General features: G+C 40.0%; 1 protein-coding gene across 8 annotated transcripts in view; it reads left to right on the top strand.

Annotated features, from left to right (window-relative positions):
- ryr2a (ryanodine receptor 2a (cardiac)) overlaps positions 1 to 15698 on the top strand; it is a 235045-nt gene extending 219347 nt beyond the window's left edge. For all 8 annotated transcript variants that reach the window (XM_047609639.1, XM_047609637.1, XM_047609638.1 and 5 more), the window contains 9 exons: positions 2208 to 2341; positions 2700 to 2760; positions 3658 to 3804; positions 4284 to 4418; positions 5917 to 6073; positions 6187 to 6251; positions 7066 to 7166; positions 10533 to 10584; positions 10898 to 15698. In XM_047609639.1, coding sequence (XP_047465595.1) covers positions 2208 to 2341; positions 2700 to 2760; positions 3658 to 3804; positions 4284 to 4418; positions 5917 to 6073; positions 6187 to 6251; positions 7066 to 7166; positions 10533 to 10584; positions 10898 to 10993 — 948 coding nt within the window. In that variant the 3' untranslated portion in view covers positions 10994 to 15698. The remainder of the gene's footprint in view (positions 1 to 2207; positions 2342 to 2699; positions 2761 to 3657; positions 3805 to 4283; positions 4419 to 5916; positions 6074 to 6186; positions 6252 to 7065; positions 7167 to 10532; positions 10585 to 10897) is intronic.
- Positions 15699 to 25378: the final 9680 nt, after the last annotated feature.

The following is a 25378-nucleotide window of genomic DNA, read 5'->3' as shown; positions in this document are numbered from 1 at the left end:
TACATTATCATGGCAGATGGAGTTATGCATGACATTCAGCTTTCTTACCATCATTTGCACAGACACACATGCAAACAAAAAGTCTTGATGTGGTCCACACAATGACCAGTGACAGCGTTGTGTATTCAGGTTCAAAGTCTTCACCACGGTCTGTACTGTTGCAATCCTCAGTGAATGAATAATGTCTGTTCTTCTGGTTTTGTATTCAGAATATTTCAAGGGTGGGTGTGGATATCAGCATTCATCAGTGTGTCTCTCCTTAATGAGTGAATGTTCTTGTATTGAATGGAAAGTGTTGGATAAGTAAAATAATTAAGAATCAAACCTAAGCCAACCAAACAAAAACGTGGTGCCGTCAGGAAGGAACAAAGAAGTGGGATGGGAGTTGACAGCCAGGTCTTAAATAGGCCGTCCACTGGGAGACTGGCCAGGTGCTCCCGATTCGCCTAACTAGGCGCCACCTATCAGCTAGGTACCTGAAAGACAAAACAACAAAGGAAACACATAAAACAGGCCCTGCAATGGCAGGAGGCTGTCACACCCACCTCCATAAGAAGGGGGTTCCAACCCTTGGACCAAAATTAAATTACATTGCATTACTACATGATTACATTCATATCATGACAAATATTTTTCAAGAAAAAAAACAACCTGATGCTTGTAATCCACCATACCCATTCCCTCTCAGCAACCTGGAACCAGTAGCAACTTAAGAATCTGTTTGCCACTGTTCTTCTTTGATTTTGCATTATTACACATAATTTCTGAACTTGTTTGTTTTGTTTCTTTCTATGTATGGGTTACTTTGGTTGTTACCAACACCTGGTGAAATTTTCATGTCAATAGCACCTTTATAAATATGTTTACGAAAAATTGTGATGAGTTCAATATTCAAAAAGCGTTGAATAAAGGCAACTGGACTTGTAGAATTTTCTTGAAGACGTTTTGCCACTCATTCGAGTAGCTTATTCAGTGCCACTATTTCCATAATGGCTAGGTACTTACCAGTCATTAAGAGGGGGACTGTGTGCCTAGGCTGCTTACCAGGCGGCAACCTCTGGGGCTGAGCGATGAAGCCCATGCGGAAGTGCAAAAAAATGAGGCTGGTTGCAGGAGTGAGCGAATCCCCATAGTCCCCCATGTTAAAAAGCCCAACTTTACAGCATTATTAAACATGTTTACAGCCTGGTTCAAAAAACTGTTTTGGTCTCAATGGTTTATTTCACTATTCATGACAACTGAATGGGGGGTGAAGTTTTATTAAGGATTAAAATTCTGCATAATTAATGCAGAGGTAGCCTGAGCTAACCGGTAGCAGAGGGTTGGGGGGGTGGGTCTCAACATCCGACACGACCCCCACATCCATATTTGGAGTATCCGCGTGTGGGTGGAGTAAAGCTCATCCAACATAGCGATGGCGGGCTCTGCCCACGTCAGGCTTCATTTTCGAGGTTACAATCCAATGGGTGACGTCACGATGGCTTCGTCCATAGTATATGCAGTCAATGCTACTTACCCTATGAATGAGCTCTAACGATGCTATTGTCAGTGGTAGCCTCCAGTCTCAAGGTGTGAGTGGTGTTGAAAGTTCTTGGGGATAGAAATCAAAACTGAATTGTAAATAGATGGCAGATTAAAATCTCAGTCCACCTCCTTTTTCCACTTTCCTTTACTCCTGTCTCAAACCATCAGTTTAGCATTATGGCAGTGGTTTGCACAGTATTCTACAGTGCCCCAAACTTTTTATTCACCAAAAAATAAAAACGTTTAATGTGATAAAAATATTAGTATCAATATTATCATAATAATATTACTGATCCAAGTTTAATAATCCAATTTAGTTTGAATCCAGAAGGTGTTAATAGTATCATGTCAAAAGGCCTAAATCTATTCTACTCTTCTTCTGAAACTGATAGCACTTATAGCACACAAATTAAGTTGAAAAGTAGATTCGTATATACTGCTGTGAACACCAGTAACCACCAAGGCTCAGAATCACTTAGGCTGTTTTTGGTTATACTCAAATCAGGCTATCCCTCCTCTCAGCTAAGCCTGGTTGCATAATACAGCCACATATTCTAGACAAATTGAAGAGGAGTTGTTGTCATCTGCGCCTGCATAGATGGAGTTTCAAAAGAAATGGTGGTGGGAAAGAATGAATTTTTAAATGATGTTTCACAAAAAAATGTCCCTCTTCTCTTCCTTAGGTGATGGATAAATATGGTGAGTTTTATGGCCATGACCGCATCAGTGAACTGCTGGGAATGGACAAGGCTGCTCTGGACTTCAGCGATGCTCACAAAAAGAGAAAGCCCCGGAGAGACAGCTCACTCACTGCTGTGTGAGTAGTCTGTGTGTGAGTGAGAGTGGTTGTTTGAGAGAGAGACTAGGAACATCTGCAATGTGATTTAAAATGTTAAAAAATATATTAAAGGTTGTATTTACTATTGACTATCTAATTTCCAACTTTAACTAATTAAGGAGTGCACATTTTTATATAGCAGGGTCACAAGTGTAGCTGAATTAACAATGACCTTGGTTAACTGACCATAGATAACACAGAACTAAAAAAGCCCTTTTAACAGTTTTCAGGGCCTACAGCATAAACCATCATTCTTTTCATTCAGAGAACCATCCAGAACATTGTATTTTTACTGAATGATTGAACAAGTCTCAATTTCCTCTCATTCTGTTGACAGGCTGAACTCTATTGATGTAAAGTACCAGATCTGGAAGCTGGGAGTTGTATTCACTGACAATGTAAGTATTAATGAAACAATAGACACATTCAGCTCCACAGTGTGTTTTTGGAGGAATTAGTTTGTTGTACACCTTGTTGGGTACAAACAAAGTGATGTGTACTATGCAAGTCAAGTTTGGTTACAATGGTAGTGCCATATTTTAATAAAACTTTCATTAAACTTTCTTTAATGAAAGCATTGTAGGAGTTGCAGATGGCAGATTTATTTACCACAAGGAACAGCCTCAGGCACAAGCAGACCCCCAATAAAAGTTTAATATGTAAACTTCACAGGCTCAGTGAGTGGACTCTGTGTGGATTTGTGTCTGCTGAATTTATGCTTGCCAGATTGTACAGACAGAGGGTCTCAGATGAACCCAAAAGCAGGTAGGCATTTTGCATAGTCAAACCAAAGTTGAACGCTAGGACTTTGCAGGAAGAGACAAGCAGGCCTATCCTCTATTCTATTCTCATCTCATCTTTGCATCCTCTACTACTGCTTAAGGGTCGCGGGGTTGCTGGAGCCTATCCCAGCTGTCATTGGGCGAGAGGCGGGGTACACCCCGGACAGGTCGCCAGCCTATCACAGGGCTAACTCAGAGACAAACAACCATTTACACTCATACCTAGGGTCAATTTAGAGCCACCAATCAGCCTAATGAGCATGTCTTTGGAGGTGGGAGAAAGCCCATGCAGACACAGGACAACATGCAATTCGAGCTGGACTCGAATCTGGACCTTCTTGCTTGGAGACATCAGCTAACCACCGAGCTGCTATGCAGTCCCTATTCTATTCTGAATTGCATTTATCATATAATTCTTTCCTATGGCATTGATTTCCTTAAATTCTAAACCAATGGGTCTGACACACAGTACCATACACTGACCAACTTCTCCCTCCATATCCTTCCCTGCAGTCCTTCCTGTATCTTGCCTGGTATATGACCATGTCCATCCTCGGTCACTATAACAACTTCTTCTTTGCCGCGCATCTGCTGGACATCGCCATGGGTTTTAAGACACTGCGTACCATACTCTCCTCTGTCACACACAATGGCAAACAGGTAAACACTATCTGACTTACATGCAAATATAGACATATAGTATTAAAATAACAACAAGTCTTTGTGAAGGTCTCCTCACAACTGCTGGCATGTATTAAAGACACTTATTTGGACTTATTTTGATAAATTGGCAGGCACAGAAATGGGGTGGCTGTGGCTGCGGTTTGATCCAGCAAGACACCCCCAGTTGCTCCTGGTGCAACTGACACCGGTGTGTGAATGTGTGTGTGCTTGTGTGAGGGAATGGGTGGATGTGTCTGACTGTAAAAGCGCTTTGAATAGGTAGAAAAGCGTTATATAAAAGCAAGACCGTTTCTAAATGTGATATTGCCTGTAGTGACTTTCAGGACACAGATTTGTTTAAGTTTTGAATAAAAGGGAAGGTCAGCCACTCAAATACTTAACAATACTGGGTACTTCCCCTAAATCCAGAATCTATTTTACATTACAGCAACCTTGTCTTATCTTGTGTTCTCCAGCTGGTGTTAACGGTTGGCCTGTTAGCAGTGGTGGTGTACCTCTACACAGTAGTGGCCTTTAACTTCTTCAGGAAGTTCTACAACAAGAGTGAAGATGGAGAACTTCCAGACATGAAGTGTGATGACATGTTGACAGTGAGTATGAAATTTTCTGACACTGTGTTGAATTTACACACATTATTTGTAACTATAAGGCTGAATTCAGCAAAACCACAACTGAATCAAGTTTACTAAAACACATGTTAATGCGTCAGTGAATGCACACAAACCATGCTGGGATATGAATCCAATCAACTCAGCCAGACTGCCCCATCATGCTAACACGAGCAAGCCTGACAAAACCTACAGTTAGTAGAAAACAAAAACTCTCACTCAACAATGGATAAACAAATCAAGGTAAGATCCTTATGGCAGGGCTTTAGTACTGTTCAATTCAATTCACTTTTATTTATATGGTGTCAATAACAATACAAATTGTCTCAAGACAACTGTTGTGGCTAACAGTGTCAGAAAAGTATCTCTTTGAAACTAGGATAAATTCTGTACACTGTAGAAGGGGGCAGCTCCATTCAGGTGTCACAGCTTTTAGTCTTAACAGTCTTTCCCTTCTGTCACTGTCTGAACAATTTAATTCTGTGAGCAGCTCAGTTTAGCAAGACAACAATGGAAAAAAATGGAATGATTGGAAAGTCTATTCTTGTATCACATGTCAAGCCATGTGAAACAAGTACTATATAAAGGCTCTATTTGCCAGTGCTTTCTAAGGGGGCATGGCGTTCTTCCATCACCCAGAAATTTCAGGACATACACACTCTAATCCCCTACGATTAGCCACCCATAGCATTCCAAAAGACCTCTTCTGTTTCCTATTAAGGCAGCTCTTTCTGGTCTACAGACAGCGAAGTGATAGAGTCTTGGTACGATAGAGGGATAGACTAATTAAGGGCAACTGCCCTGAAGGGGGTTGTTTCTTCTCTTTAGAAGAAATAATCCCCTTACATTGACATCCAGAGCAGGAGGAACTGATCTGAGCTGATCTGTCCTTTTCTGTCCACTTGCTCTCAGCCTTCAGGTTTAGGGTTCTGTCTCCTATCCTGTTTCCTTTAACTCAGTTATTCTCTGCATTTTGATAACAGCTCATTGTCTCTCTTTCTTTTTCCCAGTTTTAACTCACAGATTTGAATCTCATATTTTGAATTTTTGTCATTTAATTAAAAAGAAATAACATTTCCGCCCAAACGTACATCTCCACTTATGTCGACTATCTAGGTCAAGGCATTTTAAGAGCATGTCCCAGTTTTCTTTTCCAGCTCTCAGAAGCAAATCTGTATTGCCACAGGCTGTGTGTGGTTCTGCCAATCCACTTGAGCAAGTAGCATTGTCGCTGTGTCATTTTTTAATTTTCAGCCCTTTGGTCTCCAGTGATGTCAGACACTTACTGTATATGTTTTTGTAACAAATTCATGACGTAATAAATGGCTTTTGTTGAGCCCAAGGCCTTTCATTTAGGCTTGTTTCTTTTTAATCTGTTACAAAATCACACTTTTTGTCAGTGGAAGTGGGATTTTATACTGTGTGGCCTGCAGAAATGATGTCAGTAGCTCCATATGATATATCTTTCTTTGTCCCCCAGTGTTACATGTTCCACATGTATGTGGGTGTGCGAGCAGGAGGAGGAATCGGTGATCAGATTGAAGACCCTGCGGGTGACGAGTATGAAATCTACCGCATCATCTTTGATATCACTTTTTTCTTCTTTGTCATCGTTATACTTCTGGCCATCATCCAGGGTGAGTACACAAAATTCGGAAGATTTGAAGAAGTTAGCAATATCAAACTGGGTGCACTTGTGGATTGTGTGTTGGACTGTTTAACCTCCAATGTATGCTGTCTTAAATTCTAGGGTTGATCATTGATGCATTTGGAGAGCTGAGGGACCAGCAAGAACAAGTGAAAGAAGACATGGAGGTTAGAGGATATGCACACAAAAAATAATCATGAATATGATATAATATGGTAATTTACACTGCAAAGTTTTGTCACAGCACCACACAGCCCCAATGAATCTCCAAGTTAGTTGTCACGGTGGCATCACACAGTGCGTTTACATGCACGTGAAAAAAACTAATTATTGCCTTAATCTGACTATAACAGGAGGACTTCAGTGCATGTACTGCATGTACTGTTTTTGTCACTGCAAGTGCAGGTACTCCAATTAAAAGTCCTTATTGAAAGTTCTCATTATCCGATTGAGACACCAAGATAATGCGATTTTCAATCGGATAATGCGCGTGCGCATGCTCCACAACCACTGCGCTGGCGTGTGTCCCCGGAACAAAAACGTCCACAAAAGCCGATCGCAGAAGAAGAAGAAGAGAAATGGAGCTGCTAGATGAACCATCTGAGGGATAGCGCGGTCTGGTTGTTGTTTGAAATGCCGGTCTGCCACATGAACGACTCTTGTTTATTATATCACGTAATAGGTCAACCGGAAATCGGGCCGTATAAATGTGGTATTATCCTGCTGAAAAGACACATATCGCTACCTAGTGTGGAGGAGGAGAATAGTTATTTGATTTTCTTGCCTGCATGTAAACTGGGACAAGGACTGTAGTCAGAAAGTTGAATTTTGAACATAGCTAATTTAAGCTTTTAAGCTAATGGGCATTTACCTATTTGAATATAGTGAGAGTGGCAATTTAACACCCAGTAGGTATCACACATAAAAAGAGGCAGATAAATGGGTGTAGTGATACTTAACACTTGCATGTTTGTTTTGCAGACCAAATGTTTTATCTGTGGAATTGGAAATGACTACTTTGATACAGTCCCACATGGCTTTGAAACACACACCTTACAGGAGCACAACTTGGCCAACTACTTGTAAGTACATCTGGAGTTTCTGAGTACCTTTAGCATGAGGCCATCTATCATTGAATTGTGAAAAACCCTTTGAAAAGCCAAGCTGAACCGTTTCACAATCCTTAATATACAGTAAATTTCTGTTATGCATTTGCCGAAACAATGCAGAAAAGAATGTACAGTGGTGGAAAAAAAAGCTTTTCAGACACCCTTAAAATTTTACACAATCAAATATTTTCATGAAATATTTGTGGAAAAATATTTTTTTCTGTTTCTAAAGGTGTAGCTGCATTAGACAGACATAAACAAATACAAATCATTTATTTTGTTTATTGTTTACAAGACAAACTAAGAAAACTAAATTCTTGACAGTTTCAGTATGTCATTTCTCAACATTGTCATATCAAAGTCGACAAATAACGGAATGTGTTTCAGACTGAACAAAAAAAAAAAAAAACATCACATCATCAAATTAATATTTAGTACTCTCCCATTAGCTCGCAGTCGAGCTCTAATCCTGGCTGCCATGTTCCCCACGAGCCTTTCACACTGTTGAGAGGTAATCTTGTCCCATTTTTGTTGAATTACTACTTTTAATTCTTCTAAATTCTTGGGTTTGGACTTTGAAACAGATCTTTTGATAATGCACCACAGATTTTCAGTGGGGCTCATGTCCGGGGATTGAACTAGCAGTCTAAAAGGTGGATACTGTGGTCCTGGAGCCAAGTTCTACTGGCCCTGGATGTGTGGCGAGACCCATTATCTTGTTGAAACATCCATTTTGAACCTCAACAGAACAGTGCACATGCAGAAGGGAGCATGTGGGTTTGGTGAATGGCACAATATTTGGCAGAGTTCATTGTGCCATTACAGACAGTGAGATGACCAATACCAGCAGCACTCATGCATGATGCTGCCTCCACCATTTCTGACAGTAGGTACTGTACATGCTGGAGATAATGCTTCACCTGGCCTTCTGTGTACCCTCACATTAGCAGGAGGAAGATAAACCTGGAAACTGGACTCATCTGACCACAGAATCTTCGTCCAATTCCTGACTGTCCAGTTCTTTTGTGCTTGAGCCCAATGACGCCGGGTTAACCTCTGTCTCTCATTGATCAAGGTCTTCTTGACAGACTTCATTAGGGGATCACTGCTGCTAAAATGTACTCAAAATTTCTTATGTATTTTAATGGAACCAATCAGTCATTTTATGCCACAGATGCATGGAAAACCTTTTTTCCACCACTGTAGACTTCTCTAGACTTCTGTTGTGTTGCTTGTTGTTATTCCATCTGGCATTCTGGGAAAACACATTCTTCATCCAATTTATTATAGATAAACAGTGGATGATCTTAACTACATTATCTGACATTCAACAGTTTTTTCTAAATAATCAAATAATATGCAACTTTGATTTCTTAAAGCTTTCTTTTGTCTGGCCATTTAAGGTTTAAATTTACGCTAATGGACTACACAGCCTTTCGGGGAAATATATTACAGTATAGGACAATGCAAATGTAGTAACTAAATTCAAGGAAGTCTGCTGCTATGATTTATTTTATCGATATGTGCCAATAGTACTTCAGTCAGCCTGATATTTGACACCTATGAAAATGAAGGTCATAAAACTGAAGATGCACAAAATGCACTTGTACATAATTTGGAGGAGAGATAGCAATTCTCCAATTTTGGACTCTCTTCACTGGCTCCATCATAAAGAATGTATACCATATATATCATTAGCCCTAAAGGACACTTGTTTTTAAAATGCAGGGTTACTTCCAGTTATTTCCCCAGTTTTTTCTAAAGGTAGGTTGGGAGGCAGACCTCTTAGCTATTAGGATCTGGCGCAAACAGAACCCAACTTTGCTGATAACATCACCCAAAGAAACTGTGATTAGATAAATCTGTTGGGTTCTTAGGGTCAAATGCAATGACTTCTAAGTTTAGAAGTAGAAATTTGCAGGTTATCCAAGCCTTAATGTATTGAGGCATGCTTGGAGTTTAACTTGCTGATTATTTTCACCTGGTTTCATGGATAAATATAGCTGGGTACCATCTGCATAGCAATGCAGTGTTTCCTGATAATATTGCCTAATGTGAAGATGGATGGCCCTACAGCAGAATCCTGTGGAACTCCATAACTTTCCTTTGCATAAACAGGAGAAACATTGTTCACAAAATTTAAATATTTTATAATTCATATGCAAGTATCAAAACTATGTTTTCATGCAGTTTAAAACACTGAAAATGGCATGTCTCTCAGAGGGATTTTTCTACTTTCAGCAGGTAAACTGTCTTATGTGAGACCTAAATGACTATAATGTCTCAAGTCTTATTTTTTTAATCATCATTTCATTCTCATCTTCTATAACCTCTAGAGGGTCGCAAGGGCGCTGGAGCCTATCCTAGCTGGACATGGTCAAATAAATAGGTGATATTATGATTTGTCCTCAAGATTGGGGTGTGCTACCTCCCTACAAGTGGACCTTGAATTGATTTAGATCATGCAGTTTATAATTTCATTCAGCATGTCATTAATATAATACTTAATTTTTCTTTCTTGTTAAACCATAACAAATATGGTAAATATTTTATTCCTTTAATTTAAAATAACTATGAATGTCCCATTGTTAATCCATTGCACCTATAGCTATTACATAGCACGCAACACTTAACCTGTGATACCATAGTTTATCTTTCTTGGAAATAATGATCTGTGTTACCCAAACAAGGGCTTAAAGAACTTTAAATCAGTACATTTTCATATAATGATCCTAATGTTTAATGAACAAGAATTTACAAAAATCACAGAGACTTGTCAGTCTTGGAATTCAGGACTTTTGTCAGAGAACAAAAGACGTCATCATTAAGATGAACAGCAAGACAGATTACAGTAAACTAAAGACTGAGGAATCGGATTCTGATCGTGGATGAAGCCATACTGGGACTTAAGGAACTACAGAAGCAGTAATCACAAATCAGGTGGACAAAGCTAACAATAGTAGCCCTGCCCCAATGGGCTACAGGTCATCCCTGGGACCTGACCATACACCGCTCACTTGATGAGCGAATTACATTTAACGTAACAATATTTATATGTCCTTTATAACACCTGCATGACAGGTATGAAAAAGAGATTGTGAGAGACTGTTTTTCTCATTCACTCCTCCACACAACCAGTTCTCTCTCACACCCTTTCCCATTAGCTTTATCTTGCCCATTTGTGTTTTTAAGCAAATAAGTAAATTTCAAACCTCACACTACTATTGAGGCAAGAAAGCTTTGGGAATAAAATGATAGACATGCACAGTAAGTTGTCAGTGATTAAATTTTTCTAATAACTGTGTGTGTCTTATGTGTGTATGTGTGTGTGTGTTTTAGATTCTTTGTGATGTATCTCATCAACAAAGATGAAACAGAGCACACAGGCCAGGTAATTCGATTTAATTCCCCCTTTTATATGCTGTTTCGTGCATGCATTGTTAGAGCCTGAGCTTTAAATATTCCATGACTCACAATGTGAACTTTAAATAACCAAAAGAAAGGAGCCTTATTAAATGAAGCAATATGTGAATTAGATATACCAATGTGATGGGGGAGCATGACTGAAGCACGTAAGAAACTTGCATAGCATTTTACATTAGCTTACTTGATATTCCTAACTGAATCCATTCAGATGTATTTGAATGAGACATATTCTGTGTAAAGCTAACCCTGCCTATTTCTTCTATCTGCCTGTCCTTAAGGAGTCTTATGTCTGGAAGATGTACCAAGAACGTTGCTGGGAGTTTTTCCCTGCTGGTGACTGTTTCCGAAAACAGTATGAAGATCAACTCAACTGACCTATTCTTGGAGCAATAGATTCTTCCTTTTCACGCTGTAACCTCATCATGGCCTTCTGCTTTCCCCCAAACCTTCCTTACTGTTCTGTAGATAGCCCCTATTCTGCCAAAGGACAGGTTCTACTCTCTGCTTCATCTTCCACTCCAGGAGGATTCATACAATAGGCCCCACCTTTAGCTGTCTTCATCTAGATAGCTCAACTTAAGCATCATTTGTGTAGAATTCTAAGATTTTGTACATGGAAAATATATGCTGTACAATATGTGACTAGTGACAAAACAAGGTTTATGGGTCTGATGATTTCTTTGCTTCATTTTATGTAACATTCACTGTAACAAGCAAACTATACAAAGGAATGATGGAGCAAGGGGAAAAAAGAAGGACACAGAGATGGAATCTACAGAGAATTCTTCCTGAAAGTGACATTACTGTGCTGATGTCTAATGACTCTTCACGTACCCAACGCTGCATGTTGGTGCTGGTAATCCAACATTGCTCTATACGAAGTCTGACCTTTGAAAGGGTTAAATGCCATTCTTTACTTAAGATTGGCAAAATATGATGATCTCATGATCTGACTGGTTTTGTTATAGGAGAATTGGGATGAAATAAGATGATCCTTTAATTTACCACAGTGGTAAATTAAGGAATTTCCAATGCTACAGCATCTTATAATTTAAGGACAGCACACATAATAGAAAGAGTCATTGAAGGACCTCAGTAGTGCTCCCTGCACTCCAAAGGACCTAAGTCCTTAGCAGGCAGAGCCTGCTGGGGCCTTTCTTATAAAGTGCACTAGTGGGGTCAATCCAGTCCAGTCTTTTGTTCAGGTTAATACCCAGGTACTTATAAGAGTTCACTATCTCTATGTCCTTTTCCTGGATGTTCACTTGCGTGTGTGTTTGTCAGTGCAGAAATCCACCACCAGCTCCAGGACACTATCAAACTGTAACCTCCAGATCAACCATATAGTTGGAACTGTGCACAGTGTCAACAAAACAGAGCATTGTAGTAGAATTAAAATACAATTTGCAGATGTTAACATTGTATCCACACCCTATACATAACAACACTATGTGTGAAGGGCTCACATTGCTAGCAAGATAAGCATCAGGTTATTTTTTTTCCAGAAAAGCTGAGCAACCTGAAAACTCAGCCAAAGCATGCAGAACTCATAATGCTCCATCAGCATTAAAATGCAAAAACAAAAACACTTTTATTACTGTGTTGCAAAATGATTGAAGCCATCATTAATGTCTTTGGTATCTCTCACCATTTTTATTTTACTTGATCTTTTGTCCTGGTAGCATGCACTTACAGATGTATGATGTGTTTAGATTGATATACTGTATATCAGGTCATGTTGTCCTGAGCACATTGATACATTTTAACTCGACTAGGCAGGTGGTCTCTAATGCTACCATCCAGACAAACTCCATGGTTAGTCCCTCTGTCACACCACTCAAGGCTCTAAGAACAGCTAAACTGTCAGCATGTTCATTGTGTCTAATTCAATATTGTGCTGTGTAAGTATTATCACAGTCTCTAGATGCCACTGCTAAGGCTAGACTGCATTTTTATTTGTATTATTTCAGTTAATGCTACCTAGATATGGTTTTATGGCTCAGCAACAATTGTTATGTTACGTATTTTATGTGAAACAATACCAAAGCAGCAAAAAAGTAATTTATCTGATTAGCTGCCAACAATATTAGTGCATGCTTGTTAGGTAAGATAAATATTGAGCCAAACTGGAGGTATGATATGCTACCTGCAGTGGGAATGCATACCAAGGGCAACCGACGGAGGTGAGACAGAAGAATACAGTGCCTTACTAAGCCAGAGAGGAACTATGCAAGCTGGGGGAGGAGAGAAGCTTGACAGAAAGGCAGTGTAAAGAGGGGGCATCTGAATTTGCAAACTGGCGTTGGGGTTGTAAAAACTGGAACTGGTTTTAGAGTATGAACAAGTATGAACTCTAGAGGATAGTAACAAAAGACATGGGGGACTTGATACAGAAAATATTGACATTTAAAATAATAATTAAATTGTAGTTTCATGCGTTCCAGATAGAATGTTATTAGTGGCAGCATTGAAATTACAGACTTATATGGTATAGTATTGTGCTTCTTGTTGACTTCAGATGGCTTCTTCTTTTCGTCAAATTCTTTGACAGGTTCTTCTATACTTATGAAGTCTGTTTTTAGGTTCACGTAACTGTAACCCACCTAAAGTAAGATTCAAAGATTCACATAAAACCAACCTGCAGGTCTGCTGCAAGACATTTTGTAGGCATCATCAGAGGTCACAGAGAAGCAAACCATTCCTTAATCTCAAACAATTTAATGTAGGAGCCTTTGCATCAAATAGGTTCATTGTTTGGAGTAGCTTCTGTCAGGACAAGAACAAAATGGTGAATTAATAAAGAAAACCATATAGTGTTTTCAATCATGGCATCCAATTTATTCTTATTTCCATGGCTTGTCCAAGTCTACCAAATGTTACAGGAACATTTATCAATAAACAAAAGAGTAATTTCATAGGACCAGTGTGCATAAAGGTATAAAGCTACCAAATTTGCTGCACAGTAGCACACTATCCCTGTGGGCTTGAACAGAAGAGTAAACAATCCACAGACATACACAAGAAACACGTGTCCATAATCATGAATATTTTTTTTGTTTTACAGAGGTGCTGATTCATATTTTTATTATCATTTGAGGCAGGCATTTGTGCTGGTGTTGAAATGCATTAACTGAGGTATTTTTGTATAGCTCAGTGGATGTAAGAACCTGTCAGGTTATTAGGTGAATGTTACAATTTATGCTTAGCCATACGTGATTAAAATGACTTTCACGCATAACGATAGTCATAACTCATCAGAGTTCATCTCATACTGTAATACCATCAGTTTTACATCATCATGCATTACAATGTGTTGTACTGTAAGCTTATGTTCCAGTATTGTATTATGTTTTTGTTTGTTTGTTTGTTTTTCCATTGTTGGACCTTGTAGGATTTTTGGTTAGACAAAAACATTGCACAGATATAGGCTCAATGAATGATAATGTCAGAAACTAAATACTCTGTCATAAGCAATATTTATAATAAGCAATTATTTATTTTCCCCTACAGTGATAGGAAGTGTGTGTTGATTTAATGAGTGCTCAGAACTTGTTAACAGTATTAGACAAGCATGTTCAAGATTCCTTTTCAAATAAGAATTATTTGTTCAGGTTTGGTTTTTCATGTTTCTTTTCTTGTGCAGACCTTAATGGTGAAATACTGCAAAGAGGGTAAATCTTTATATATTAGACATTCTGGAAAAAAGCCATTGCATGTTTAATAGTGGATTTATGAATGAATGACAAAGACCCTAAACTTATTCCACCCATAAATTCAATAGAATTATTTTAGATCAATTAATATTTCTGTGTTATTGCTTTTAAGTGTTGTGGGCTTTATATTAACTTTTCAGGTCATTTTGCCGAAACAGCATCCCACTCAAAACTAAAGAACCTTGTTCCTGCTCTTCTGTCACTAAGTCTTCTGCGTTTTAATATACTATGAGTTAAATATTTGTTTAAGTACCATTTAATTAATATTTTAAGCAATAGTCCTTCGGGGAGTGTATAAGAGATAATAATTGATAATTGTAAATGACAAATAAAAGTAGAACAAATAAAAGCTTGCTCAACTTTGTCTCAAAGATAAATACAGTCATGTATTTGTTAATGTATTTATTATTTTAATTGTTGACTTCAATCATCTAGTAAATCTGAGGGTTGTTAAGTTAAAGGAGAGTGTCATTTTATTGTGAAGGTGCATATTTTACTGGCTCTTACATGTAAGTTTGGCTGAACAACCTTTGTCATCTCTGTACCTTATTAGCTTTGTACTCCCTGAACAGATAACAGTATCTTTGTTTTGCAAGTTTGTTGGTAAAGAAACAAGTTGTCACATACTGCTCACTTATAGTTTTCTCTCTTTAAAATCCAGTTCATCAGCAGTGGAGTAAGTTGAACCTAAAATTAACTTTGTCAGTGATGAACTGCCAACTGTATACAATATAAATGTTAAAATAAAAGAAGATAGAACAGACAGCATATGGGTTTGCTGGAAACGGGTAAATTAGGTAGGTAGGTAGGTTAACTCAAGTTAAAAAAAAGTAAGGGATGGATAATAATAATAATAATAATAATAATCATCATCATTATTATTATTATTCTCAAATATTTTCTTTGTTACTGATATGTTCAAGATTTCCACTAGAGGCTAATAAAGAGCCATGTTTACTGATTGCACCTTTAAGTGTGACAGTGCATGTGAGGTTTACAATTAACACAGATAACGCAGTAGATGATACAGTTGCAGCAACCCAGTGTAAGTGTTATGAATACAATACAATATGCTTATTATGAAATGCTAATGTAATGCCTCTTTTTTTAAACTTAAGACACAGACTGAAGAATTCCAGTAAGAAGCGGTATTTTGCTCATGTAAATTAACTGCTTTCAAATTTACTATAACACAAAGAGGTCATGTTTATTTCAGTTTAGTAGTGCACAATGTAGACTTTTTGACTGCTATTAGTACTTCTGAAAGAGAAATGTGTAAAGTTGGACTGATTAATAAATGGATTTGCATGATTTTCAAAATAAAGCTTTTTGTACAAGCTTTTATTAACTTGTACAATGTCTTTAATCCACTCGTTCTTCTTGAGATGTATTACTCTTTTATGGTTGCTTTTCATACCAAACACACAGCTGTAGTTACAGCCACATGCAGCAGAAGTTAAACTCCTGATTTTAGCATAGTATAATTTGCATCACAATCGCATATTAGAGGCATTAACCATGTTCATTTTAGATTTGTGTGAAATCTTTCAGATCATCAAACAAATTTAAATATTAGTCAAAGATAACACAGGTAAACATAAAATGCAGTATTTAAATGAAGGTTTTTATTACCTAATAACTGGTTGGGCCACCCTCTGCAGCAACAACTGTAAAAGCGTTTGTGATAACTTGAGTCTTTTCCAGCACATTTTGACCCACTCATCTTTGCAGATTTGTTTTAATTCAGCCACATTGGAGGGTTTTCGAGCATGAAACATCTTTTTAAGGGCATGCCACAGCATATCAGAGAGTATAGAAAAACACCATCTGTCAAAATTTAATTGATTGACTTTGATGGATCAAAGGGGCGTGACCGATCAAGTGGGCGTGACCGATCAAGTGTGCGTAACCAATTGTCAAGGTGGGCGTAACCAACGGTGGTTGGATGTTGTGGCATTTCACTTCCCTTGGGGGTAGGAATTCAGGGTCTATGTTAAAGTTTTTTCATTAGGTGAAACAGCGGTGTCACGACCCCCGAGGCAGGAAGTCCGGGTCTATGTGAAAGTCTTTTTATCAGGGAAAAACAGTGGTGTCACGAGCCCCGAGGCGGGAAGTCACGACCCTGCGGGGTAGGAAGTCGGAATCTATGTGAAAGTCTTTTTATCAGATGAAACAGCGGTGTCACGACCCCCCAGTCACACACAGGCAGATACACATGCGCACAGACCCCCAGTCACACACACAGACACACAGACATGTTTCTATGAAAGTCACGTGATGCCACCCGACCCCGCCCATGCTTCCGGCTGAGTGAAAAGCTAATGATAACCGAAGATCGTTGCAGTCCATTCTTCAGTCCGCGCCTGACTTGAAAAATAAAAATGAGCAAGAGAACTTATACATCCGGTATCATTAGTGAGATGCCTGTGAGGGTCATTCAGGAAGCCTTGCCAGGGATGGCGCCGAGAAAACTGATGGTGTTTAAGTGCAGATTCCAGCAGCCGCCAACGGGCCCTCTCCAGGAAGAGTGGCGTTTGGAGACGGGTGAGAAATTTGGCTATTCTTTCAACTATCACACCGCTGAAGTGTGTATGTATCATCTCTATCCGGGACAAATCTTCAGTCCTGATACACCGAATGCCATAATCACTTCCAATGACTGGGGAGTACTGAACGGCTTGGTGACCAGATGCATGAGAGGCGAGAGCATTCCATCTTGTGTCATGCTAAACGAAGAGGGAGAAGCCCATTTGAAGGAGGAAGGGGATCCCTTCGAGTTCCATGAGGGAGAAGAAGAAGAAATCAAAAAAATCATCAAGATAATGTGGGAGACCAAATCTGACAGCTCCAGTAAATGGTTTTACCGAGTAAAATTGGAGATGCATGGGAAGAAAAGTCCAGGCGACCACCTGGTGCTAGACCGTTTCAGCTCTGAAAATGGGGTATTTCTCAGGTGCCTGAGTGTGCCGGTTGCTGAGTGGATGAAGATGCTGGATGAATCGGCCGATCGCATCACCGCTGTATTCCAAAACAGCCGCCTCTGGAAAGATGTGATGCTGGTGAGAAAAGACATTTCTCATCTGTTTTACGACTACAAGGCCACTCCCCCCAACCCCGCCCACTTCCCTGACCACAGCATAAATTTGAACATCCGAGCCCCAGGTCCGAAGAAGACACCAACTTCAACTTTGAGCACCATGTCTCTCGCCTTTGACTCAACTCCACCTCCGTCTCCTCTCATAGAGGAAGAGGTGACTCTACCACCCACTCCTCCTTCATCTCCTTTCGTAGAGGAAGAGGAAGACGAGACTCCACCATCCACTCCGCCTTCATCTCCTGTGTCAGGCGTAGAAGAAGAGGAGACCTCTGCGGCGTGCCTCCCCGAGCCTACTACTGCCTACTGCCTGTAGTAGAGCCTACTACAATTTCACTGGCTGATGAGGAGACTCTGGACACCGAAGTTTATACCGGCCCTGCAGCAGCTGGTGACTACCATTTCGTATCTCCGTCGATAAATCCAGAATTCAAGGTGCGGCTGAAGCCATGCTACATGACCTGAGGTCCTGTGAGAATATCTTTGAGACAATCGGTGAGCTGTACGATTCGCTGGTTGGAGAGGACATCATGAAAATAGCTCTACTTCGTGTGGTCGCCGATACCTGGAGAGGAGCCTGAAAACCGCCAGAATAAATTCCTTATTTAGAACACATTTATCTTTAGATTACTTTTTGAGTTTGTTTGTGCATTTATCTACATCTTTGTTGTTGTTGTTTTTTTTCTTTACCATGGGGAATTGTTTGAGAATACTGTTCAGGGCTGTGAGGCTGAGGTACATCGTGTGGGAGCTATCTGCTATACTAGAGCAAGCTGTTGCCAACAAAGTGAACGATGATAAAAAAATTGAAAATCAGCGGTAGCCCGAAACCTGACGAAGTTAAAAAATTAGAAAAGTTTTTGGATTTAGTATGTGCTCGGGCTACAAATGTTCAATGGGAAGTGTTTGTTCAAAAGGCTGTAACATTATTCTTTGAAAGCTCTGTGATGGATACATTTTTATACTCGTATGATAGCTCTCATTATAACTTTTAAGCAGATCCTGCAAAACATCCACATATTGACGCGTGTTTCTGGCCGTAAAGTATCGCCACATTCTAGTCTTTAGCGTACGGTTGAACCGCTCGACAACGCAAGCTTTGAGGTAGCAGTGGAGAAGTGAGTAATACTGTGCTTCTTCATCAGACCATTAAAAGTCTTGTCTTGTTTTCTTTACCCGCGTCTGTCTGTAACTTCTCAGGCACTTTGCTCTCCTTTAACACCGAGGCAAAAGCCCTGCTCACTTCACTTCCCGTTTTTGTCTTCGGTGCTCTAAAGTACGCCTTCTTTGAAAAAATATCGATGACCGTTAATAAATACTTATACCCGTCATTGAACTCTGCTAAAGCTTGCATATCACATAGATCCGCTTGAAACTGGTTCAGGGGTCGTGATACAAATACTCTGTTTCTAGCAAAATGTATCCTGGTCGGTTTGTGTAAAGTGTAGGCATCCTGCTTCGATAAAAAATCTTTCACTCAATCAATTTTTACTTTAGCCCCACCTTCGTCCTGTACAGCTCTCTGAAGCCGTTCTACCCCTTCAAAACTTCCCGGATGTGAAGGTGAATAATATAGCTTTTTCATCAGGCGTTCTTCCTTTTTCTCCATCTTTCACCCTCGTACGTTAAAGAATGATGAGACCTCTTTACTGTTTTCGACTTTATAGTTTATTAACAAAAGGCAGAAAAGAAATAATTATTATTACTTCAACATTTTCCAGGTTTGGATGAGAACAGCGGCTGTGAATTTCCGATGTATAATAACATGCAATGTTTGCAGCATTTGTAAGATATCATCGCTCGGCCGATCTTGAACGTAATGGGACAATGCATCGAAGATCAGAGCGTAAAGTGCCAACAGGTGAAACACATCCATTTCAACAGTTTCATCATCATTGATTATACCACAGAATGTATCCATCACAGAGCTTTCAAAGAATAATGTTACAGCCTTTTGAACAAACACTTCCCATTGAACATTTGTAGCCCGAGCACGTACTAAATCCAAAAACTTTTCTAATTTTTTAACTTCGTCAGGTTTCGGGCTACCGCTGATTTTCAATTTTTTTATCATCGTTCACTTTGTTGGCAACAGCTTGCTCTAGTATAGCAGATAGCTCCTACATGATGTACCTCAGCCTCACAGCCCTGAACACTATTCTCAAACAATTCCCCATGGTAAAGAAAAAAAACGACAACAACAAAGATGTAGATAAATTCACATACAAACTCAAAAAGTAATCTAAAGATAAATGTGTTCTAAATAAGGAATTTATTCTGGCGGTTTTCAGGCTCCTCTCCAGGTATCAGCGACCACACAAAGTAAAGCCATTTTCATGATGTCCTCTCCAACCAGCGAATCGTACAGCTCACCTATTGTCCAAAGATATTCTCACAGGACCTCAGGTCATGTAGCATGGCTTCAGCCGCACCTTGAATTCTGGATTTATCGACGGAGATACGAAGGGTAGTCACCAGCTGCTGCAGGGCCGGTATAAACTTCGGTGTCCAGAGTCTCCTCATCAGCCAGTGAAAGTGACTCCTGTAGAAGAAGCTGGGGACCTCAAAGAGGCACTCATGGTTCCTCTGGCTAGGGTGGTCTACCTGACAACTGAAGCAGATCTCACGAGGAAACTCCTGCAGGACAATGTTCAGCAGATGGATGATGCCGGCTTTAATATTTTCTTGGAGAGTGGAAGACAGCAACCCAGCATCCAGCTGGTCTTCAGTAGTAGGCTCGGGGAGGCACGCCGCAGAGCTCTCCTCTTCTTCTACGCCTGACACAGGAGATGAAGGCGGAGTGGATGGTGGAGTCTCGTCTTCCTCTTCCTCTACGAAAGGAGATGAAGGAGGAGTGGGTGGTAGAGTCACCTCTTCCTCTATGAGAGGAGACAGAGTTGGAGTTGAGTCAAAGGCGAGAGATATGATGCTCAAAGTTGAAGTTGGTGTCTTCTTCGGACCTGGGGCTCGGGTGTTCAAATTTATCCTGTGGTCAGGGAAGTGGGCGGGGTTGGGGGGAGTGGCCTTGTAGTCGTAAAACAGATGAGAAATGTCTTTTCTCACCAGCGTCACATCTTTCCAGAGGCGGCTGTTTTGGAATACAGCGGTGATGCGATCGGCCGATTCATCCAGCATCTTCATCCACTCAGCAACCGGCACACTCAGGCACCTGAGAAATACCCCATTTTCAGAGCTGAAACGGTCTAGCACCAGGTGGTCGCCTGGACTTTTCTTCCCATGCATCTCCAATTTTACTCGGTAAAACCATTTACTGGAGCTGTCAGATTTGGTCTCCCACATTATCTTGATGAATTTTTTGATTTCTTCTTCTTCTCCCTCATGGAACTCGAAGGGATCCCCCTCCTCCTTCAAATGGGCTTCTCCCTCTTCATTTAGCATGACACAAGATGGAATGCTCTCGCCTCTCATGCATCTGGTCACCAAGCCGTTCAGTACTCCCCCCCAGTCATTGGAAGTGATTATGGCATTCGGTGTATCAGGACTGAAGATTTGTCCCGGATAGAGATGATACATACACACTTCAGCGGTGTGATAGTTGAAAGAATAGCCAAATTTCTCACCCGTCTCCAAACGCCACTCTTCCTGGAGAGGGCCCGTTGGCGGCTGCTGGAATCTGCACTTAAACACCATCAGTTTTCTCGGCGCCATCCCTGGCAAGGCTTCCTGAATGACCCTCACAGGCATCTCACTAATGATACCGGATGTATAAGTTCTCTTGCTCATTTTTATTTTTCAAGTCAGGCGCGGACTGAAGAATGGACTGCAAAAATCTTCGGTTATCATTAGCTTTTCACTCAGCCGGAAGCATGGGCGGGGTCGGGTAGCATCACGTGACTTTCATAGAAACATGTCTGTGTGTCTGTGTGTGTGACTGGGGGTCTGTGCGCATGTGTATCTGCCTGTGTGTGACTGGGGGGTCGTGACACCGCTGTTTCATCTGATAAAAAGACTTTCACATAGATTCCGACTTCCTACCCCGCAGGGTCGTGACTTCCCGCCTCGGGGCTCGTGACACCACTGTTTTTACCTGATAAAAAGACTTTCACATAGACCCGGACTTCCTGCCTCGGGGGTCGTGACACCGCTGTTTCACCTAATGAAAAAACTTTAACATAGACCCTGAATTCCTACCCCCAAGGGAAGTGAAATGCCACAACATCCAACCACCGTTGGTTACGCCCACCTTGACAGTTGGTTACGCACACTTGATCGGTCACACCCACTTGATCGGTCACGCCCCTTTGATCCATCAAAGTCAATCAATTAAATGGTGTTGACAGATGGTGTTTTTCTCTCATATCAATAGGACTCAGGTCAGGACTTTGACTAGGTCACTACAAAGTCTGCCTTTAGTTTTTCTACAACCATTTAGCTGTGGATTGTCTGGTGTGTTGTGGGTCATAAAATAAGATAAGATGCCTTTATTCATCCCACAATGGGGAAATTCTCATTGTTAACAGCAGCAGAGACATTCAGCATCACAAACAGTGAACACATATATGGGTGGACTAAACAACAGAATATAAAAATATCAAAAAATATATAAAAAGCTATATTACAACAAACAAGGCAGTGTTTAAGTAAAGACGTGGATATGCTTATATATATAAATGTAGATATTTGTTCACACATCTCCTGTTCGCAGGGAGATGCAGACAAAAAAATAGAGGTATATAAAGGAAATATAGGTATATGTACATGTAGTTAAGATTGAAAGGGGTATTGCACAAGTATATGTGAGAGATATTGCACATATGTAGTTGTGGGTCTACTGGGAGCAGACCTGGTTGTAGAGTCTGACAGCAGAGGGGAAGAAGGACCTGCGGTACTGCTCCTTTGCACAGCGTGGGTGGAGAAGCCTGTTGCTGATGGAGTTTTCCAGGGCTCTGACAGTCTCATGCAGGAGGTGGGAGGCGTTGTCTGTGATTGATGACAGCTTCGCCAATATCCTCCTGTCCCCCGCCACGTCCACAGGCTCAACACTACAGCCCAGGACCAAGCGACTTTCTTCACTAGCTTGTTCAGTCTTTGTTGTGATGCTGCTGCTCCAGTGTTACTTGGTGATTACACATCCAGTTAATTTAAATGTTCATAGCATACTTATTTACATAGAATATGATATGAAATAAGTCGTTATACAGTGGTGTGAAAAACTATCTTGCACCCTTGCTGATTTTTTATTTATTTTTATTTTTTTTGTATGTTTGTCACACCTAAATGTTTCAGATAAACAAACAAATTCAAATGAAATACAATGTTGGAGCTATTCATTTATTCTTATTTCTGTTAGTATTCTAGTTTATTATTTGTTTAGTGTAGGTGTTTCTTGTTTATTGTTTGTGTTTTGTTTCATTTGGGCACATTAGAGGGGCACCTGAAATTATATAGGTAAGCTATCGGTAAGAGACCAGCATACACCTGGGTGGGTAAATAGTTTTTTACCGGAGCGGGAGAGGCACAGGAATTTTCTTTGTTCTTTGTTTGCTCGTTTTCTGGTTACATAAACCACGTTTTTGTTGAAACCGGACAATGTTTTTCCCATCCAAGTACACCACAAACCATGGTGCAACAGTGACCCTTTGATTTGTTTAATTTGAAGTTTGATTTGAAACTATTATTTGTTTGACAGACGGCTACTACATGCCAAGATAACACAAGTAAACATCATCCAAATCATCCAAAACTTGCCCACCTCTTCACCCACACCTGTTCTCGTGTCCCACTTCCACAGAATCAATTTCAAGATCCTTCTACTCACCCACAAAGCCCTCCATCGCCTCTAAGCAGTACAGGAAGGCTAACCAGCTACTGGTCCGACGTCCTTTGGGAGCTGAAGAGAAGGCGGCAAGGCTGCCATTTGGGGGTAAAGTGTTGGAATAAGACGAAACGCTTCAAGCTGATCCTCCCCACCAACAAAGCAAGGGAGGCGATTTGGGAAAGTTTTAGAGCTTCTCCATTCATCTCTATGGGAAAAAAACTTCACCCACCCCAAAACCAGTCCATATCATTTATGCTGTTTGCTACCTTCCCTTTAGACAAAAAGGCTGAACCTATCCATACTGTAATAAAGGATAAAGTTAATAAAGTTAACTTAGGTGTAGGTAGGTAACTGTAGGTAGGTATTTTGAGTCAAGGATAAGTCATACACTGATGGATGTATGCTGCACTCTCATGTGTTTACCTGTGCATTTCTGGGATTGAAACACATTCAGCACTTTCTTGTTTATTTACTGTAGAAGGGGCATGAGACTTGATTTTCTTAGCCCATCACAGAAGGCCAAGCACAGTCTTGGTGTCTGATGATGTAAACTATCATGAAAAAGTGGTCAGAAGGTTCACAAGAATCAATCTTTCTGTGGTCTTTGTCTTGTCTGTCTGGAGGAATTTAAAGAAATATTTTTTTCATCTATGTCATATTTACGTCTAATTTCTTTAAATGACAAAAGTTAGGCAGATATGAATCTTGAATTTTCTCTAATCCATTCAATGCCCATTTTCTTAATACAGCATCTGCTCTTCCTGGTATTAAGCGTTGATTTCCGGCGAATAGGACCGTACTGAGATAAAAAGGGATGTTTCTTTAGTTAACTTTTGTACTTCAAACCACACTCTTATCATATTCTTAGCAATTGGGTTAGAAGTTTGTTTTATCAAGTTTGGCAGTTTGTCAGAGTACAAATACAGGGCTAAAGGCAAGCACAAACAGTTATTGTGATTTCCATTGTGGAACATTCCTCGTCGCGAAATAAAATTTAATTGTCCTTAATCGCACTGTCCAATAATACCAAGTTATATTTGGACATTTTAAAACTCCTATTACTTTGTGGCAGATGCAGAAAGGATAGCCGAATTCTAGCTCCACTGTTTTGCCAAATGAAACAACTAAATTACTTTTTCATTTTCTTTAAAATATTATCACCTGGAGGCAGTGGGATGTTCTGAAATAAATACAGTATCTTAGGAAGTCTATTAATTTTTATAATACTGATTCTACAGATCAACCATAAGGGCAGGGATGTCCATCTATTAACTGACTGTTATTTCCTGTCAGTGGTCTATAACTATATAAAATAAAGGTTTAATTACATAAAAGAAAATATATACATAATAATAAAATTGAGGACAGTGATCAGAAAATGTCTTTTTCTGTCATTGCATCTATCCTTAACAAAGGTGTTTAGCCTACACTGTGCATCAGTCCTCTTTGTTCATTCCTGCAGTTTCTTCTTTGATCTTAGCTATGAACTCCTGTGTCTCGGCCAGCATGTTAAATGTGTGTATTTGTCCTCAGTAAGTTACCACCAGTTTGGTTGTGGGTATATGGTGTCTGAGTCCCAGGTTTCGCAGTTGCTGGCGCACTGTGTCATATTTTCTCCGTTGTCTGTGCAATTCGGTTGACAATTCATTGTAAAATCATCGTCTACATGTTGGCTCTTGTAAAGGACATCTTTCTTCACTTTAGCTGTCTTCATCACAAGCATTTTCTGCTTATAGTTCTAAAACTTCATTATCAAAGTTCTGCCTATGTCTTGTCTCGATGCAGTGTGCCGCTCCGAAGCCGCATGCGGCTCTTTCGTTCTTCTGTTGTGACTCTCTGCAGCGAGCGCTGCGGAGCAAGGATGCTGATCAAAGCCGTTCACTTTTTCACGCTAACTAACTGCCTCAGAATAGCGGCAACTAGTCACTCATCAGTGAACGGGCGAGAGTTACACAACAACTGAATGACACTGAATTTCACACCACACTCATGGTTGTAACATCAACCAAAAAACACTGAACTCCCACAGTGCATTTCAGCGCATTTACCAGTTGCTGTTGAGTATTTAATTCAAATGTATTTTTATTTTAGTGTGTTAGTTTTTTTAAAAAATATAATTCTAAATTTGAATTGATGATGATCTTGTAACATTAAAATAAAATGTATTTAATTT

The sequence above is a fragment of the Mugil cephalus genome, chromosome 16 (genome assembly GCF_022458985.1).
Source record: "Mugil cephalus isolate CIBA_MC_2020 chromosome 16, CIBA_Mcephalus_1.1, whole genome shotgun sequence".
Lineage (NCBI taxonomy): Eukaryota > Metazoa > Chordata > Actinopteri > Mugiliformes > Mugilidae > Mugil > Mugil cephalus.
This window is presented reverse-complemented; position numbering and strand designations above follow the sequence as displayed.